The sequence below is a fragment of the Arachis hypogaea genome, chromosome 9 (genome assembly GCF_003086295.3).
Source record: "Arachis hypogaea cultivar Tifrunner chromosome 9, arahy.Tifrunner.gnm2.J5K5, whole genome shotgun sequence".
In the NCBI taxonomy this organism is placed as follows: domain Eukaryota; kingdom Viridiplantae; phylum Streptophyta; class Magnoliopsida; order Fabales; family Fabaceae; genus Arachis; species Arachis hypogaea.
In genome coordinates this window covers 12,397,060-12,416,444 of record NC_092044.1, presented here as the reverse complement: position 1 = coordinate 12,416,444, position 19,385 = coordinate 12,397,060, and the positions used below count along the sequence as shown (strand labels likewise).

The following is a 19,385-nucleotide window of genomic DNA, read 5'->3' as shown; positions in this document are numbered from 1 at the left end:
GAGGGAATTGACGCGTTTATTGTGTATGTCTTTAATATAGAACCATTTATGTCTCAAAGGGTATCTAGGTATCCGTGCTATAAGGGTCGGCTGACTAAGTGGTTAGGACCTTTAGATATAATACTTCACCTTTACCGTAATGGGTTCAATGATGGGTATTGGATGTGGATGGAGCATGGAGCATGGAGAAGTGAATGAGTAGAAAATTAACCAATCTGCCTCGAATTTCAATATGGCTAGAGACTGATCGACGAGGGTTCGGCTAGTTACCAAACATGGAAGAAATGAATTGGGAGAGTAACCAAGAGAGATACAACGAGATTGTGTTTGATGCAATAGGTGTTGCTGATATGGAAGATATTGAACAAGAGCCTAACCCAGAGGCAAAGAGTTTTTATCATCTATTAGAATCTGTCGCGAAACCCTTGTAAGAGGGGTTTGTTCATTCAATATTGTCTGCATGTGTTGAAATGATGAGTATTAAGTATGAGCTAAATCGTACCCAAGAGTCTTCTGATAAGTGGGCTACTCTTTGCAATGACTTAGTACCTGTCGGGACTAGTGGCACCCGCCAGAGCCACTACAAAGCAAATAATTTAGTTTTGAAATTGGGTCTAAATTCAGTAAAAATCGAATGTTATTTGAATGTTTGTATGGTATATTACAAGGGGGTGATGCACCACTATTTTGTGGTACATCTTGTGCTTAATTTAGGAGATTTTATCACTTTTTACCCACATTTATTCAATGAAATAACATAGTTTCATAATTTCTTCCTAAATTGTGCTTAAGTGAAAAAACATGCTTTTTAGGTCCTTAATTGGTTAACTTTAATTCACCTTGATTCCACTAGATGCATTGATGTTTTTGTTAAGTGAATTCAGGTTGAAAAGGCTAGGGATGGATCAAAGGAATGAAGAGAAAAGCATGAAAAGTGGAGAAATCATGGAAGAAACAAGGATTTGGGAGGCTGAGATCGACGCGCACGCGTGGATGTGATGTCGCGAGGCGACGCGTATGCATGACATACGCGTACGTGTGGATAGCAAATTGTCAAGCGACGCGTACGCGTGAACCACGCGGACGCGTCGATGCTCGCACGTGACCTCATTAAAGTGAATCCGCTGGAGGCGATTTCTGGGCTTCCCAGGCCTAAATCCAACTCACTTCTGATGCTATTAAACCCAAGGAATGAAGAAGGATGATCTATCTAGTTAGTTTTAGTTTAGTTTTGTCATGCTTTAGTTTGTTTCTAGAGAGAGAATCTCTCTCTTCTCTCTAGAATTAGGATTAGGTTTAGGTTAATTTCTTCTTAGATATAGGCTTTAATTCTTCTCTTCATCTACTTTTTCTTTCAATTTATTGTTGCTACATCTTGTTCCTTCATTCTTTTATTGTAATCTCCTTCATTTTGTTTATTTGTTGTTGATGCACTCTTGTTCCTTCTATTTTCTTTTAATATAATTTGAGGTAATTTATGTAGATCTTGTTTTCTTTGATTGTTGTTGTTGATTACTTGTGTTTATTTGTAGTAGGTTTTATTAATTATTGCAACACACCATGCTTTCTTTTATGCCTTCCAAGTGTTTGATAAAATGCTTGGAAGGATGTTAGAGTAGACTTCTGGTGTTCTTGGCTTGGGATGGTAACTTAGGTGAACTTGAGTTACTAATGTCCAAGTGTTGATAATTGGTGTCCATTGACTCTAGCTTTCCCCAATTTAATTAGTGAGAAGGTTAGGACCTATGAATTAGGATTAGTGTAGCTCATTTGACCTTTCTTTATTCGTTGGAGGATGATTTAATGGGATTAATCCTTACAATTATCATGTTGTGGTTAGTGACAAGGATAAAGATCCTTGACCATCATTATTTGCCAAGACCTTCTTATCATTTGAGTTTCCATTTACTTTCTTGCAATTTATCTTTCATGTCTCCTATTCAAAACCCCAAAATACTTGTCCCATAACCAATAAGAAGAACACTTCCCTGCAATTACTTTGAGAGATGACCCGAGGTATGAATACTTCGGTTATTTTTATTGGGATTTGTTACTTGTGATAACCAAATTTTTGTATGAGAAGATTCTTTGTTGGTTTAGAAATTATACTTGTAACGAGATTTTATTGTGAAATTCTAAACCATCAATTTTTCCTTCATCAAAATGGCGCCGTTGCCGGAGAATTGCAAATGTGCGCTTGTTATTGGTTATTGTAGATATGTGAATATTGTGAATATGCTTCTTTGCTAGTTGTTGCTAGTTTTAGTAGTTTGTTTTCATTATTTCTTATTAGCTTTCGATTTTATTTTCTCTTGCTATGATGAATTCTCACTTTGGCTATGAGTTGGGTTCTAACTATGTTGTAGGCAATGGGAGGTACAGTGAAGATATGCACCAAGGATATGATAATCAAAGGTGGGAGGAGCCATATGCATATGATCAATCTGCTTGGCAACAACCCCCACCAATACACTATGAACAAGAGCCATTCTATGATGCATACCAATCAAATGGCTATGGTGAATCTCCTTGTGACTATCAAGAACCACCACCATATGCCTATGAGTCATATCCTCAACATAGCCATCAACCATACTCACAAGCCCCTTTTCACCAAACACCTCCATATGATCCACACTACCAACCACATTTTGAGCCATATGAGCCATATATAGAACCACCATTCCAATCTCAACACTTCCAAGAACCCCCCCATATTATGACCAAGAGGAACCACCTCCAATGTATGCAAATTTCCACTCACAAGATGAATTTTACTTTCAACTGCCACCCCCTATCAAGAAGAACCACCTTCCTATTATGAACCCTTTCTCTAAAATAATGAACCATTCTATCCACCCCAAACTCCAATGGATGAGTATCTCACTTTTCTATGTCAAGGGCAAGAGGAGATGCAAAGGGAGGCACTAGAATCCATAGCCGCCTTGAATGAGGTGATAAACCGATTAGCCTCCCAATGCTTGAGCACTCAAGGAACTCCCATGACCACATGTGAAAAAGCAAATGAAGAGTATAGCATGAAGGAGAGATTGGGAAGTTCGGTGGAAAATGAGAAATACTGCTTTGTGTTAGAACAATTGGAGAAAGCTATGATTGTTGAAGAAGAGGAAGAATTGGTTGAAGACTTAGGAGATGCGGAACCCCCATGGGAACTTAGAGTGGAAGAACCCTCCCCCCCAAGAAGATTGAATTTGACGTTGAGGAGGAAAGTGCACAACCTCCAAGACATATTCCATATGAAGACTTGGATGGGATAGAGCAAGAATTGAGTTCCCATGGCAATAAAGATCAAGTACCAAGTCCTAGTGGCGAAGAATCCTTTGAACTTGAAAAGCCTTTTCCCGGAGAATTTGAAAGAAATGTGGAGGTAGATTTCTCTTATCCTCCCATTTATGATTTGAGTAAGGGAAAAGTGTTAGATAAAATTGATGAATAAAGGATTGAAATTAAGGGATCTTGTGAGGAGGTGGAGGTCCTTAGAAAAAGGAGGACGGGATACGCTTTGTCAAGACCCTTGGAAGCTTCTTTGCCTAGCATCTACTCCTACATTTGAGTTGGTGAAATTCATTTCTATTAGCTTTATCATCCCACTCGAATATGGCTTGCTTGAAACGGATGATCAACTTAGAGAACTTTGCGGGATGAAGCGTAAGAGAAGGATGTTTTGTAGTTGGCATTGCAAATCAAAGCTCACTATGGTTGACACTTCAAGGACTAAATACAAGTGGTGGGACTAATGCTCAATTAGGTGGGTCAAGAAGGATGTTTGATCACTCCATTGAGAATTCATCTTGTTTACCACCCAATTGGAATAATGATGATCAATTTGAAGATGGGTGTAGAAACAAGATATGGGATCCGGAAACACATGAGGATCACTTTTGGGAGCCCTTAGCTTGTGCGAAACTCTATCAAAGTTTGGAGCGATTAATTTTGAAGAATGGTGGAGCTTATTAGAAGTCCAAGCATTCGTGGATGTTCAAGGATAGATTCAAGCACAAGCCACCTTGATAAGGATTTTGTGATGCACCGAGATTTCAAGTCGAGAGAGAATGACTTGGTAAATGTTTGGTAAAGAGAATTCCAAATAAACAGATGTATTACTTGCCTTTAATCCCTAGGCTAAAACGGCTGTATGCATCGATAAGTGTGGCCCCTCACATGACCTGGCATAGTAACAACAAGAGAGATGATGGTTTTATGACGCACCTATCATATGGAGATGCTTGGAAACACTTTGATTAGGGTCCACCCTACATTTGCGAGCAAGCCTAGAAACGTTAGATTATCTTTGTGCTCTGACGAATTTGCACCAAATTCTAATTTTAGTGACGCATACTCTTGTTGGCTTGTAGTCGTGACTTCTTATAACCTACCTTCCAAAATGTGCATAAAAGATCCATACATGTTCCTAACTTGTATCCTACCTAGTCCAAGCAATCTAAAGGTCAAAATAGATGTCTTTTGCAACCCTTGGTGGATAAGTTAATGTTGTTGTGGGTTAATGGTGTAGAAATGTATAATATTTCAACCAAGATGAACTTCCAACTGCATGTAACATTGATGTAGACCATTAATGACTTTTCTACGTACAAGATGTTATTAGGTTAGTCTACTCAGGGTAGAATGTCATGTCATATTTGTATGGAAGATATAAAGGCATTTTGGTTGACGAATGAGGGTAAGAATTCGTGGTTTGATTATCATCAAAGGTTCCTCAATATCGAGTCTGATGGGACAGAGGGTCAGGAACCTTTCCAAATTTATGACCCAACTCCTTTGAAAATAGTGGTTAATACGGGTGTTCCGATCACCCTTAGGTCGACTCTTATGAATGATGACATCATTGACCTTAGGGTAGGTGACGACACACTACCACTAGACGATGACGATCTTCAAGAAGAAGACAGGGTTGATGGAGACGAAGAAGAAGAAGACGAGTTCGATGATCAAGAAATTACCTTGAAAGAGGAGAATGATGAACCAGAGGAAGAAAATGATAAATTTGAATAAGATTAATGTCAACATAGTTCTATTCTATGTATTTCGTTATCAAACTTTCATTTCATTTTACATTCCGTATATTTGATGTTTTACATCATATTTAAATCACCGTTTTCAGATAAAATACTAATTTATTTCTTGTTAATTGAGAGTTGACTATCAATTGTTAACTATCGGGATCTATCATAGATTGGAAAAAAATAAAAAAATATTTACGCTACCAGCGGATTTGTCAACGAAAAATCTCGACAATAGTGACTATTCATATTTATTTTAGAAAATTAAAAATGATATTTCCATCGGATTTACCGTCGGATGTTTTCGACAGTAAAGTGGGGCAGAGGTTCAACTTATGGGCCAATGTCGCCGTTAAATTTTTTTTGCCGGTAATGTTCATCAGATTTTTTGTCCATGAACCATCATATTCCGACGTTAAATTCACCGCAAGTATCTATGGACATCAAAATTTGACGGTAAATATTTACCGATGAGGTTTATTCCATCGGATTTAGCCAGACTGAAAATTCGCCAATAAACATAATACCGTCAGATTTTTTCATTTTTCCGCTAATAAATTCGATGGTATTCAACAATTTTTTTGTAGCAATTGGATGCAATGCAAACCTAACCACAAAGCTTCGATTAACAAATTTGAATTACTGTTGAAATATTAGGACGGAAAATCTAACCATAAACTTGCCCTAAACTACATTCGCGACCTACTTCTCCCTAATTTCAGATTCCCCCTCCTCCCTCAAACACCAAATCCTTCCCCCAAACCCTTCTCTCTTTTTCTCTCTCTCTCCCACACTTGGTCTCGCTAACAGAACCTACCACCGCTCACCTAGTCACCTGCTAAACTCACAACTATGCCAAAAAAGTTATCTCCTCTGTCTTAGTATGTAACACCTTTGTCTTCTTACTCCATTATCTCCGGCTCGCTACTTTTCCACCCCAAGTCTCCAGTTAATGTCTCTCCTCATCTACCCCAATCGTTCTTAGTTTTTTCAATTTTTTTTGTTAAAAAAAATTATTTACTATTTTTTGTGAATTGTTCGTAATTTTATTTTATTTTTCTTTTTTAATACTTTGAATTTGATGTATGATTAGAAACTGATTCTACTTTGATAATAGTGATCAGCTTTTATATTTGTCAGTCATCTCATTTCTATTGTTAGTCAACTTAGCATTATTCATCAATAAAAACAAGATTAATTGATGATTAGTTATTTTCGTCAAAATTAATAATCTTCTAAGAATTAATTTGTCATTAATATTTTTTAGAATTCTTTTGTGTTCCGTAAAAATTTTTTTGAATATTATTCATGTAAAGGAAAAAGAGAAAGATTTTTTTTTAAAAAAAGAATGAATGTAATGGAATGGATCTATTCATGTAAAGGAGAAAGAAAAAAATGTAATTAATAAGGTGATAATAATACATACATAATGGAAAAATAAAAGAAAAAAACAGAAGTAAAGAAAAATGATAGGTTCCGAAGTGAAGCAGATATGGATTCAAAAGATGTCAAGAATCTCAACAACGAAATTGTTGCAGAGAGGGCAGTTGCCTTTGCCAGCCATGAGTTCCCTAGAGCACATCCTGCAGTAAGAGTGGCCACAGCGGCTGATAGCATTAGCCTTATGCCTCACCATGCACACTGAGCACGTGTATTCCAAGTCATCACCATCACCATCCTCATCTTCCTCATCCTCGTCAAAATCCTCTTCATCACTCAGAATGTACCTCGATCCTTCAAGCCCCATCTCTCTGTCAGTCTCCTCCAACAAGTCCATCAGTGACATCATCACTGGCTGCGTCGCCTCGTCTTCCTCTCCCTCTCCAACAACCTCCCCTGCAGCAGCCGCCTCCGCCGCCTCCTGTGCTGCAACCGCCTCTCTTGCTGATAGTGTCCTGCTGCCATCCGCACGTGACCCGTCCTCCTCGTCCTGCTCCTCGTCGTCCAAGTTGTCCCGGAACGTCACCACGCGGCCCTTCCGGAATGGCTCCGACACCATGCCGGAGGAGTTCCGTCGCGAAAGCTGAGGCCGGAGTAGCGCGCTGCCGGCAGGGGCCGGCTCCGTGGGATCGCCAGCGGTGAATGTGACCTCGGACGGGGAGCTGTAGCGGGTGGAACTCCGGCGGGAGAAGGTGGCCTTGGGTGCGAGTGAAGGGGGAGGTAAGGCTGGGACTTCATCAACGTTGTCGGTGTTGTCAGCCATGGATTGAAAGTGTTTGAGAGAGGGGCGGCGGCAGAATGAGATGGGAATGTCGGAAGTGGGAATTCGAGTCCAAGCAGAGCCGTAACGCTTTAGCAGAAGCGTGTCCTTGAATGCTTTCCAAGACCTTCAACCAAATCAAACATGTCAATTCCAATTTGCATATCCCACCATATATAGAAGAAGCATATTTCTATAATCTATATAGCTTGCGGTGAAAAACAGCTAGGTCAATTTTCATTCTTAACAGATTTGATCATGGAATGTAATTAAATGCTTTGAGGACTTCAATGCTTTTCACCTTTTACTATAGTATTATCTGTTTTTGATTACTTTGTAGATTAATTGAAAAAATGTTGAAAAGAAGAGTTAAGAAGATTATATTAACTTACTTGCGGTTCTTGTTGAAGGAGACGTCGTCTTTGAGGATATCAAGGAGGGTTTTGGTGTTGGATTGTGAGTGGTAAAATGCTTTCTGCTTTGCTAAGACGTCGTCAAGTGTTAATCCGGCTAGCGTTTCTCGCTGCCCTGACATTTGATCATCAATCCTTCCTTTCAGGATACCTTCCACATTCCCACACAAACTTTATATTAATATTTTCACAAAACTCTCTTGTTGCAAATTTACACTACTTCATTTTAAATAGGAAAAATGTATGGTACTAATATACTATTTGTCAATTTATTGTCAACAATAATTAATTATTATATTTTAAATACATATATAAAAAGACACATTTAGAAAATATATTTATAAAGATATTTTTATTAGATATAGTTATAAAAAAGACATTTTTATTAGACACATTCATAAAAATATTTTTATTAAATACAATTATAAATAAAAATTGGTAAAAATTGATAAAAATACTGCTAATAATGTAACGGAATTGAAAAATTTATGAGGAGAATTTTTGTTATAACATTGTGTCTTTCTTCTCGTTCGGCATAAGTAAATGGAAGAGTTTTAGTAGTAACGAATGTTTGAGTAGTTATGTGCATGTGCATCGTTATCATTACCTAAAAAAAATACTGCAAACTTTTTTCACCGGTGCTAGAGAAGTCAGCAATTTTTTTAGATTTTGGACCAGTAAATAATTAATATTTAAGAAAGAATGAGCATTAAAAATAAAATTTGTGAGATGTTTAAAAGAAAAGGATACTTACTAGCTGAAAGATGGCTAAATTTAATTAAAACTGCTGGTCACTGAGATTTTTTTTTTCTTAGAAAATACTAGATATTTAAATTAGTCTTCAAAAAATATTAGATCATATATTTTGGTCTTTAATAAACTTTTATTCTCTAAAAGTCTCTAATAATTATTTTCATCAGATAGATTAGTCATTTCATTATTTTTAATTAAAATTTTAATATGCATGCTAGACACATCACACATCAATCCTAAATAAATTTTATCAGAAGACAATTAGATTTTAAAAAATAAATATTTTAAAATAAATTAGACTCCTTCAAAACAATAAAAGAACCAATCTGTTTAACATAAATAATTTTTGAAAATTTATACTAAATAACTTTTTTAAAAGCTAAAATATCCGATCTAAAATTTCTCGAAGATTATTAATTTGGATATTTTTTCTTTAAAAAATGTTATATCTTAGTTTGAACAAATATTTTAATAATGCAAGATTTTTTAAAATCAAATATAGGATTCGTTAATTGAAAATGATGAATTATATATAGGAGGATTATTAAGACCAACAATATAACAGAAAGTTAATTTCTCTAACAAAACTAAAATATAATCAACATTTAAATCTTAAATCTGGGAAAGAAAAAAAAGTTACACACTGATAAGTCATGTTCATTACACACTATCAATAACAGATCAGCATTTAAATGGAAAAGTTAATATATAGTATTAGTGGTTTATTTTCATACTAAAGAAAAATCAATATTTGATTTGTACATTTTTAAATATTATTAGGAGACAAAGTACACTAGCTATAGTTTAAGGGAAGGGAGAGGGGGTTCGGTAAATTATATTTGACCCATCAAACAATTATACATATAAAGCATTTGATAGTAATTTTCTTCTTCTAATATTTCTTGCAAAAGAGTATAGGACATTGTAAATTATTTCGAGAATAAAACGAAATAAAACGTTTAATATATGGTTAATTGTTCATAGGTATAACAAATGTCTATTTCGAGATATATATTGAAATGGAAACAACAGGATAATAGCACAATGCAAATAAATAAATAAATAGTAATGTAGAACAAAAAGGAAAATGTTATTGTTTATGAATAATCCACTTTCTTTGAGGAACCTCTACAAACACAAACAGAAATTAACGCAATAAAGATTTGGAATACCTTTGATCCCGAAACAAATTTAGGTTGATCACAGCTGAATGATAAGAACTCTTTTTGTCTTAATTTACTTCTGCAAAAACTTGAATGAAAAATAATTGCTTAGCAACAAGATATAATTGTATAGAAACGAAATGCTACATATTTTACACGGGGATGTCAAAATCATAAAAGAAAGGATTCAGAACTTACAACATTTAAATGATATATGTAAAAAAGGACAACGAAATGTTATTGTTAGATGAATCTTTCGGATTTGTCACGTGTTGTTTTCTCTTCTTCCTCTGTTGTGTAGTTGAAAATTGTGATGGTGGTGGTGAATGAGAAAAATGGTTAGAGAGATTGAGTGAAAGAGAAGATTGGGTTTTTAGAGACACGAATTATATGGAGAAACACATCTCTCCCATGTTTTTGGGGAGATCTTCTCAATACTTGAATTGTATAATATAATAAATAAAGCTATAAATGGTGCTTCATGCACATTAAATCCAAAACATTCAAGTCCCTCTAGTTTTTTCTGTACATAATTTTTGTCATCCACAAAAACACTTCACAGAAAATCCAATAGCCACGAAAATCCAAGACAACCAAATAACGATTTTTTTTAATAAATAAATAATTATTATTTTAAAAAATAAATTAAAATAACATTAAATAGCAAAATAATTTTTTTTATTGAAAAAAATCGCATAGATCTCACCCAATTATGAATATTATATTTTTATTTTATTTTGTTTTATTAAATTTGTTATGTGATGTCTTTATATTAGTTTTAAACGTAAAAAAATTTATAAAAAATACTATATATATATATATATATATGAAAGATTATGAAATACATTTTCAATATGTTATTATGAAATACTATATGTATAAAAGAACAAGAGATATATCTTATTTTTCACATTTTTAATATACATATTTCAATAGCGCAGCCAAACAAAGGATAAAAGTCTTATATAATAGGTGCGATATCTTGAAAGATTTGCTTTTCTTAAAAAGATATATCTGTTAAACATTATAGATGTTAAAATCTAGGTGTCATGTGTTAAATGGTGGAAACTTGAATTTGTTCCAAATTATATATATACTAGCAGAAGATTTGTGTAACGTACGAGTTGAAAATTTCTGTTTTTTTTTTTGGATTTGTTTTTTCAGTGTTCTTAGATTGTCATTTTTTACGTTGATAAAAAATATTTTTGTTATTCAATTTTTAACTAAATGTAACAGATTTATTTACTCTATCACTACTTAATACATAAGTATTTTTTCTAACTCTTCATTGTTTGCATAAATAGGATCCGTCTAAAATCAGCCCAAGTATTTTAGGCACATTTGATGCACCATGTAATTAAGATCATTGGATTATGTTAAAAAAAATTCAACGGTTGAGATGATATTAATTTAAAACTTTTTAAAAATTAAATCAAAGGATATGATATGTTTCAAAATTCTAAAAAGACCCCTTCTCTTCCTTAGAGTAAAACGAAACCCTCCCTGCCTCTGTCCACTAATCTGGGTAAGGCTGACTAAAATGAAATCCTACTCTACCCCTGTGTGCTCATCTGGCAAACACTTCCTTGGACGAATGCCGGCGACATCATTCCGAATGCCGGCATTACCAAGATTAGCGCAAAGAAGGCCATGACACCGATATTGTCGAGGACAACGGTGAAGGGAAAGAGCAAGATTACATGGTTTAGGTGACAAGAAGACACGGATGGGGATAACCATGTGTTATTGTGGTTATTGACGCCCTGTTAGTGGTTTTGAGCTCCTCCTTGAATTTTGTAAGAATTTTTACAATGCCAATTTCTGAGAAATCACTTGTCAGATCTCAGTAGAACTACACTCAAGACTGTAATGATTATAATATGAAAAGCAAATTCAACAAAATCACAGAGTACTTGCATTCAATTTCTGATTATGTGGATATCAAAAGAGGCTTCATGGGTTACAATTTTGTTATTTCTTTTTCATTATGATTCTATTGTTTGTAGAAGACGTTAATTACTTTATTGTGATTTTGCTCAAACTTCTTAATGAACTAAATTGTAGTCCTTCCAAGGTAGCATCATACTAAAATGTATAATTATTTTAGCGAAAACTAGAGGTAGTTGCTAGCAAACATGATGTTAACTTAAATCAAAACCTCAATCGATGTTTTAATTTGATTCCACTGAGGAAGCCAAAGTCCATCATGTGGAGATCTTTTGATTCATTGTTTTGCTGGAAAATTAAGGAGATAAGCTTCTTCATTCCTATCTTTAGTTTAGAATTTTTCTCCTTTGTGATAGAATAAATTATAAATTTTTATGTTACGTACCTGCCTTGTTTTAATAGTTAAATCTGAACAGACAAATATAACAGCAAAATTATTTTGGTCAACTCCTTAGAGTCTTGCCATGAAAATTTAAAAGTCCACTACTCTTGAAATATGTCCTCTCTTACCATTTAATATATCAATCTACCATTTTGTCCCAAATGCTTCTTACTATTCAGAGAATTAGGAAAAATAACTAAATGCATGAGCATTAAGCTTGGTTCAGGAATTTTTCATTTTGACTTATTGGCTTGTTTTTACTTTTGTGTGATTTAGGTCTATTAGACTTCTAATTTGGTGAGTCTAAGTTAAGTCCTGATAACAATAGAGGCATCATAATTAAGAGTGAACTTTTATTCACCATTTTCTTATTATTTCTCTTTACATGAACTCTTTTTTTTATTATTTATATTTTTTATTAATTTTTTATTTGACATTATATATTTTTATAATGGTAATTTTTGTGCATTATATTTATTATTATCTTTTTATAATATAATTTATTAATCCCATTAGGTAAAATAATTTAAATAAAAAAGTAATCATAAATAATAATAATAAAAAAAATTATAGCGTACTAAAAAGAGTACTAAAAATGCTAAAAATATACTATATAAAAACATATAAGAAAAAAATATAAAAAAATTAAATATATATATAAAATAACATTATAATTTAATGTCATATTTTTTTTAGTAATTATCTATCTAAAAGTGATTTTAACTAATATTATCCAAACAATATTTATTTTATCAAAATCAATTTTAGTATAGAGTTACCAAACATAAATCATGTTGACACAAACTTCTACCCAAAATCAATTTTATAAAATCACTTTTATTCAAACTTCAGTTTGATCAACCACAATCTTAATGTATGAAAAAACTACTTAAAATTAATTCAAAAAAGAAAATATCAATGATACATCATACTTCATCCAAACTACACCAGCATCAAATCTTATAAAAAAAGACAGTATGATCAAACAATGACTATATGCCAAACTGTTTCATATGCAATGCCTTATTCTAAACTAAATAACACCACTAAAGCCTGAATTCAATTGCAAGCCTATTAACAGGATCGTAAGCCAAATGCAGCAATCTCTTGTGCATAAGAACATCCATGGCTCTCTCAACATTCTCATTTGGCGCGTACCTGCATTCAAATAGAAACCATAATAAGATTAAAAAAAATCAAACATCATGGCCATGCACCACATTATTCTATAGCCTTCTGAATGATTCCAGCTTGTGATGGGTTTATGCTATACCAATTAATAAAGGATCTTTTCTTGCCTCACAAAATATGTTCAACATGCCAAAATAAAAACTCTAGCAGCAAAAAGGTTCTGTTCTTGCCTTCAATGTGCGCTGTAGCTACTGAATGCTCTTTTAAATCTCTGGCATTTGCAAACATATTCAGCATCCTTTAATTAGAATTCATAATCAAATAATCAAAACTAACCAACAAATTAGTAGTGACCACTGAATTTGCAAACAGAATCATAGTACTAACTACTAAATTTACAAAGTAAAAAAAATCAAATTGCAGTAGCAAAAAAAACAGAACAAAAATAAAATTTGAAAATCAAAAACAAAATCATAAACACATATTTTGAAAACAGAATCATAAAAATAGAATTCAATATATTTTAACACTCATAAACAGAACCAAAAAAATCGAACAAACACATAAACAAAATAAAAAAATAATTAAATAAAATCAATAAAGCAAATTCATACAAAAAAAAGCTGAACAAATACATAAATAGAACGAAAACATACCTGAGACTGAGACTCCATTGGAACTCTGGAAGTAGAGTGATAAAGGGGCAGACAGAGCACCACGGCGTTGACGACGATGCTGACTCGCTGAGACCCACACCACCACTCTGAGGCTGAAGACGACGCGAAGAGAAAAGAGAGATATTGAGAATGAATGAGACAACGAGATGCTGGGCTGAGAAGAGAGAGGATGAGAACGACGCCGGGAGAGGGACTGAGACCGGCAGCAAGTGCTGGAATGCACGGCGACAACAGAGACCAGAGAAGCGTGGAGTAGATTGTGGTGGTTTAGTGGATAGAGAGATAATGAGGTTACAGGTAAAGAAATTAGGGTTCTCCGATCCCTCATAAATTTAAAAAATATTTGGGATAAATATAAAATAATAATAATTATTATTAAATCTCATATGGGTCATATTTGTAAATAATTTAGTGTGTACATCAGAAAAACTCAAAAGACTTGAGCTTACTAAAGACAAACCCGCATAAGTATCATTATTTTTCAAAACATTAATTTTGATGAGCACATCTTAAAATTGGCTATAGAAATCTTGTCTCATAGAACATTGTATCTTGTTCAACTTCATAAATTATGCAACAATAAATATAACTTAAAAATATAAACAACACAATTAAGAAGATAAACATAAATAAGAACCAAAACCAATATAATTTATGTATATAAAAAAATTTCTTTCATCGCATTAAAATTTAAGGAAAGGAGCAATTGAAATTGAACTGTATAGGATTTTATAGGTTTTTTCACGTATTACAACAAAAGTATATTATTATTCAAATGCATAAAATTAAATTTTCTAACATTGAAATAAATAAGAGTCAAAATTGAAAACAGTAAAAATTGCTTTAGTTTCATACTTGAACCTAAAAGAAATATCTGGTTTTCTAATAAATTAAAAATGTTATCAGTAAAACATAATAATAACACAAAAAATTCATATTAGTTATTAGTTATAAGATAAACAAATAATATCAAGTTTAAAAAGAATTTCATACACATACGCAAGTCACTAATTTATTGTCCTAAGATCTCAAATGTAAGTAATTCTCCTAACACAACTAACTCCATCAATTCCAGTAACTCCACCGCAAACAACGCTTTGAAATCAATGTACTCGGATACCAATATAAAAAAGGAAAAAAGAATAGTTAATTCATATATACAGGAAAGATATCCGAAAAAATCCTAATAAATTACAAATGATCAGATATAGTTGATATAAGACCAAAGAAAAAGGACAAAATATTTACCTTAATTCTTTGGGAGACTGCTTCTCCCAAACCACCTGTTAGAAATGCATGCATCAATTCCGCAAGTCATATACTAAAAATTCTTAATTAGAACATAAACTCTACTCTTTACTAATAAAGTTACAACTGAAATTGTAGGTTACTCAAATAAAAGAAAACATCTGAATTTAGAAGTTTAGCAAGTAAAATGTTAACAGAATGTCTAAGTCTAGCCAACTTACAACAACCTAATTCAAGAAAACTACAACACCATATCTTTAACACAAAGAAATTAAATCACACATTGTAACTGAACATTCTAGGCAAATCACATTAGCAACAACTAAATCTGATCCTAAATATTCATAGATGATGATGCCTCCTCATTATCATACCAAGTTTCATCTATAGTTAAACTTACTCTACAGTATATCAACTAATCATAAGTAAACTTTTTGAGTTGAGTCACAAGAAACTGAATTTTTTTTTGTTAAAAATTTTTATTTATAATTTTGTGCCATTAATGTCAAAATTGTATATTCAGAGAATTGCGTATTTGACTCTCAAATTGACATGAGAAAGAGCCAATAAGATCCAAATATTTTTTAAATTACTTTATCTAATAAAAAAAACAATCAGTCGAATAGAAAATCATGACTGATTTTGTAGTGTATATATATCATTGTCGTCATTTTAACAAAGAATGAACTTTTTTAATACCTAATCTACATTAGTCATTCTAGACAAAATGCACCTAAGAAATCCATCAAAACAAAAGAAATGGCCAAAAGATCACTTCCAACCTGTTCAATGTAGATATATCAATAAAATACAAATCAATTCAACAACACATGAATATTCAGTCATTTAAATACCATAAAGCATTCACTTGGCAAAACCACATAAGTTAAGGAATAAACTAAATTGTGGAAGGAGAGATTTTTATAGCATAAGAGAGCTACTGCATTTTATTGAATTTCAAAGAAATAAGTACAAACATAAAGGGCTAAATAGCTAATTTGCCTAGTGGCTAATGATATTGTGTCTACACCCTAGCACTTAATCTATTACATGAGAATGATGCCCAAAAAACTATCCAAACAACTTATACAAAACATGAAAACACACACATATTCTCATCCACTTCAATCCAATGCATCAAATGCTATTACATGGATACAACCAAAATACCTAATGCCCTAGATTAGTCCTAATCAGTAGCTCTAGTTAACTGCCATGGACAGCCACCTCAATTAACCCCATGTCCAGAGGAGCCATCATTCCCCGAGCCATGGGACTCATCAGCTTCATCAAATTGCAGCCTCAAGAATCTTCTCAACCTCTTCAATGAAGGCTTCACATCTTTCTCAGCATCAAGAGAGCCTTGATTAAGGCCAACCACATTCTCCTAGTGTAAACAATTGCATGAAAATATAAACTTAATTAGAGGGATAATTAATGAGTTCTAGTCAAAGGAATTTGATTATAAAATTAAGCGCCCTGTTAAAAAAAATTGGCAACACTACTCACCTCTTCACTTTCATCAACTTCATCACATGAATTTTCAAAACTATCCACTTCATTTAACTTATCAACCACAGCATCAGCAGACTTTCTCTTGAGGAGAGGACACTATTAAATAACACAACATATTAGGTTCAATTTAAGCACAACTCAAAAAAGGGTGAAAAGTAATACAGAAAAATAATAGAAGAATATGGAAGCATGGAACCTTAGCATCTTCATTAGCTCTCAAGTCAACAACACTTGATTTCTTTTGGGCACATTGAGAAGAACCAGAAAAGAGCTCAGAGCAGCTAGAAGGAGTCAATCCCAAATTCAGTGATTTGGTAACTTTAAAGGGTTTCCCAAATGATCCCTTTCCTTTTGGTACAAACCCAACCTTGGATAATACAAAGCACATCCAATATAAGACATGAATAAAGGTGGAACAACCAAAAAATGAAAAATTTAAGAAAGAATTTATTAAAATGAAATAATAGGTGCGAATTTCATTTTACACCTTTTCAGGACTCAAATCTAAACCAGAGAACTCAAATATTCCAACTATTGCAGCATCATCACAATCACGCCTTACTGGATAAGTCCTTATGAATTTCTCCATCCCAACAGGCCTACTAAGAACCTTGAACAGCATAGTTTTTCCAACAATTTCTTGGAATATAGGAGGAGACTGTGTGCCAAACACAACCTACGAACAATATAAAACAGACACAACAGAAAAAATGAATCGGTAGAAATCGAAGGATAAGAAAACTCTTTAACAATAAAATCAGCAGATAAAAAGAATATAGCATTCGATTGACTTACATCAACATCCTTAAGATGTTGTTCAAACAGCTGGGCATAAGTCTTATTCAGTAGGTAACTTACCTTACGATCAAAGAGGACAAAAATAGAAACACCAGTGGAATCTTCAACCAACACCTTCACTCTAAACCTGGATTTTTTTAAGATGCACATAAATACTGGCCTAAGGTTAACAACTACGCAAAAATAATTCACTATTTAACAAAGCACAAAGGAAACATTGTAAAATATTTATACCTAGGAGTCACATTTGTAACATGGATGTTGCAAAATTGACAAAAGTAAATTCCAGATTCTGCCTGAACACCTCTACCACACACACAAGCAGAGTACCACCAAGGACCATCCTCAACTATTTCAGCTATCTTCGCTAGTACAACAAAAGTTCCAGCTTAAAAATATAAGACCAGGTCTATAAATGTTAAGACATTATGACCAAAGATAGTTGTAATAGAAACTAAAACTGAAAACCTAAAATAAATACCAATAGCATAGTATTTTCAAGTACAAAGGAGGACAAAAGGATTAATATCGTTCCAAAACAAAGCAGTATTTACTAACGAATAGAAAAAAATTTAACACAAATTATCAAGAGTAAACATGATAAAAAAATTAAACTGGTTCCAACCCGGTTATTATTATCAAGCGACTTCACAGTACACCTAGGTGTGAGATTCATAAAATCTTCTTCTATTCCGATATTTTTTCCAGATTCAACAATGCCAATGGGTTGGAATGCACTAACTCCATGTGGAATAGAACTGTTAACAAATACAGCACCAACTTAAATAAGTAAACAATGACAGCAACAGCAACAAAAAACACAACAGAAACTACATGTACAAAAATACCTTTTTCGAAAAGCTACCACCTCTAGGATGTCAAGATTAAATCCAAGCTTTGATGCAAACATAACATTCTGAAGTCCAACTCTACCTAAAAATAAAAAATAGATACATTGGTTACAGGAATATAGTCGTAAAACCAAGTGAACTTGGATAACTAACACACGTGAAATGAAATTTACATGATACAAACCTCTAAAAACCTTAACTTTGGCAAGTTGTAAAATCACAACTGGCTATTTAACATACCCAGAAGACAAAAATCGATTAAGTTCATCAACATATTCACCAAATAAGGCACACCGAATCCTATGACTGAAAACAACCAACAAAATTACCTACACTATTAGAAACGTGACTATACAAACACACCGAAAACAAAAAAGAATCTCAATAAGAGGAAGATGTAGAAATTAAAGGACGGTAACTCATTTTCAGCAAGTTCCATCACAGTCATCTTCATCTTCTTTCCATCTTTATCATATTCTTTCTCTTCTGACATAGAGACAAACAGACCCACCACATCTGAAATAAATATTAAAAAAACTATTAGGAAATAATGACAACAAAGTAACATTCTATAAATCACAAAGAAACAAGACTGCAATCATTCCAGACAAAAAAAGTATGAGCAAATAGCACAACATACCAACTAAGAAATCATAATCCTCTTTGGTTTCCAAAAGTTCAGTGAATGGAGAGATTGTAAGAGCAGATTTTGGAATAAAATCGCAGATAGCATCCCTGACAGTGGTCCTGAACTGGAAAACCAACTTAATCTGATGCCTAGTGGCCCTATAAGATCCTTGGTTTGGCACAATAGAGAAGAGCTTCATTACATATACTCGACCCTCGGAGAGAAGTTGTTTGAACCTGTAAATCATAGTATTCTGAACAGTAGCTTGTATCTTGCACCCCTACCAATCAACATAAATTATACTAAAAATCTGATAAATGACAAATCGAATAAACAGAAAAACAAATTTAAATGAAACAAAATTTTAGACCTCGATATAAAAAAGTTAAGGAGAAACACATCTAAATACAAAAGACAAATAGCCAAAAACTTTTAATAGATTTAGACCACTATAACTCACAGAGTCATCAACCAAAATCATCTCCATGGAATTTGGGAGAAGCTGACCAATGAAAGTAGGAACATTACAAAGCCTAATCACCCTAACTTTGAGGTTCCATGCTTTCTTCTCAGGATTAATCTTATTAACCATATCCATGGCAGTTGTCATATTGAAATGCAATTAAATGGATGAAAG

The 19,385-nt window shown here is 33.2% G+C and overlaps 2 protein-coding genes across 2 annotated transcripts; both read right to left on the bottom strand.

Moving 5' to 3' along the window:
- Positions 1-6,400: 6,400 nt before the first annotated feature.
- LOC112712913 (uncharacterized) lies at positions 6,401-9,650 on the bottom strand. Its single transcript, XM_025765773.3, has 3 exons — positions 9,581-9,650; positions 7,635-7,806; positions 6,401-7,369 (listed from the first exon to the last, which is right to left on the bottom strand). Exons 2-3 carry the CDS (start codon positions 7,775-7,777, stop codon positions 6,541-6,543), a joined length of 972 nt encoding a protein of 323 aa, XP_025621558.1. The 5' UTR covers positions 7,778-7,806; positions 9,581-9,650; the 3' UTR covers positions 6,401-6,540.
- A 3,296-nt stretch (positions 9,651-12,946) lies between these two features.
- LOC112708889 (uncharacterized) lies at positions 12,947-17,570 on the bottom strand. The gene is made up of 7 exons (XM_072201962.1): positions 17,504-17,570; positions 16,959-17,147; positions 16,668-16,838; positions 16,457-16,567; positions 16,194-16,343; positions 14,957-14,991; positions 12,947-13,058 (listed from the first exon to the last, which is right to left on the bottom strand). Exons 2-7 carry the CDS (start codon positions 17,091-17,093, stop codon positions 12,947-12,949), a joined length of 714 nt encoding a protein of 237 aa, XP_072058063.1. The 5' UTR covers positions 17,094-17,147; positions 17,504-17,570.
- Positions 17,571-19,385: the final 1,815 nt, after the last annotated feature.

What these genes read in the sequence shown, in the direction of transcription:
- LOC112712913 (XM_025765773.3), bottom strand. Translation starts at nt 7,777, where the DNA reads ATGTCAGGGCAGCGAGAAACGCTAGCCGGATTAACACTTGACGACGTC. An exon ending in TCCTTCAACAAGAACCGCAA is followed by an intron (nt 7,370 to 7,634) that starts GTAAGTTAATAT and finishes ATTTGGTTGAAG; the next exon opens with GTCTTGGAAAGCATTCAAGG.
- LOC112708889 (XM_072201962.1), bottom strand. Translation starts at nt 17,093, where the DNA reads ATGCTGTTCAAGGTTCTTAGTAGGCCTGTTGGGATGGAGAAATTCATA. An exon ending in GAGCTAATGAAGATGCTAAG is followed by an intron (nt 16,568 to 16,667) that starts GTTCCATGCTTC and finishes GTTATTTAATAG; the next exon opens with TGTCCTCTCCTCAAGAGAAA. An exon ending in AAAGTGAAGAGGTGAGTAGT is followed by an intron (nt 16,344 to 16,456) that starts GTTGCCAATTTT and finishes TGTTTACACTAG; the next exon opens with GAGAATGTGGTTGGCCTTAA.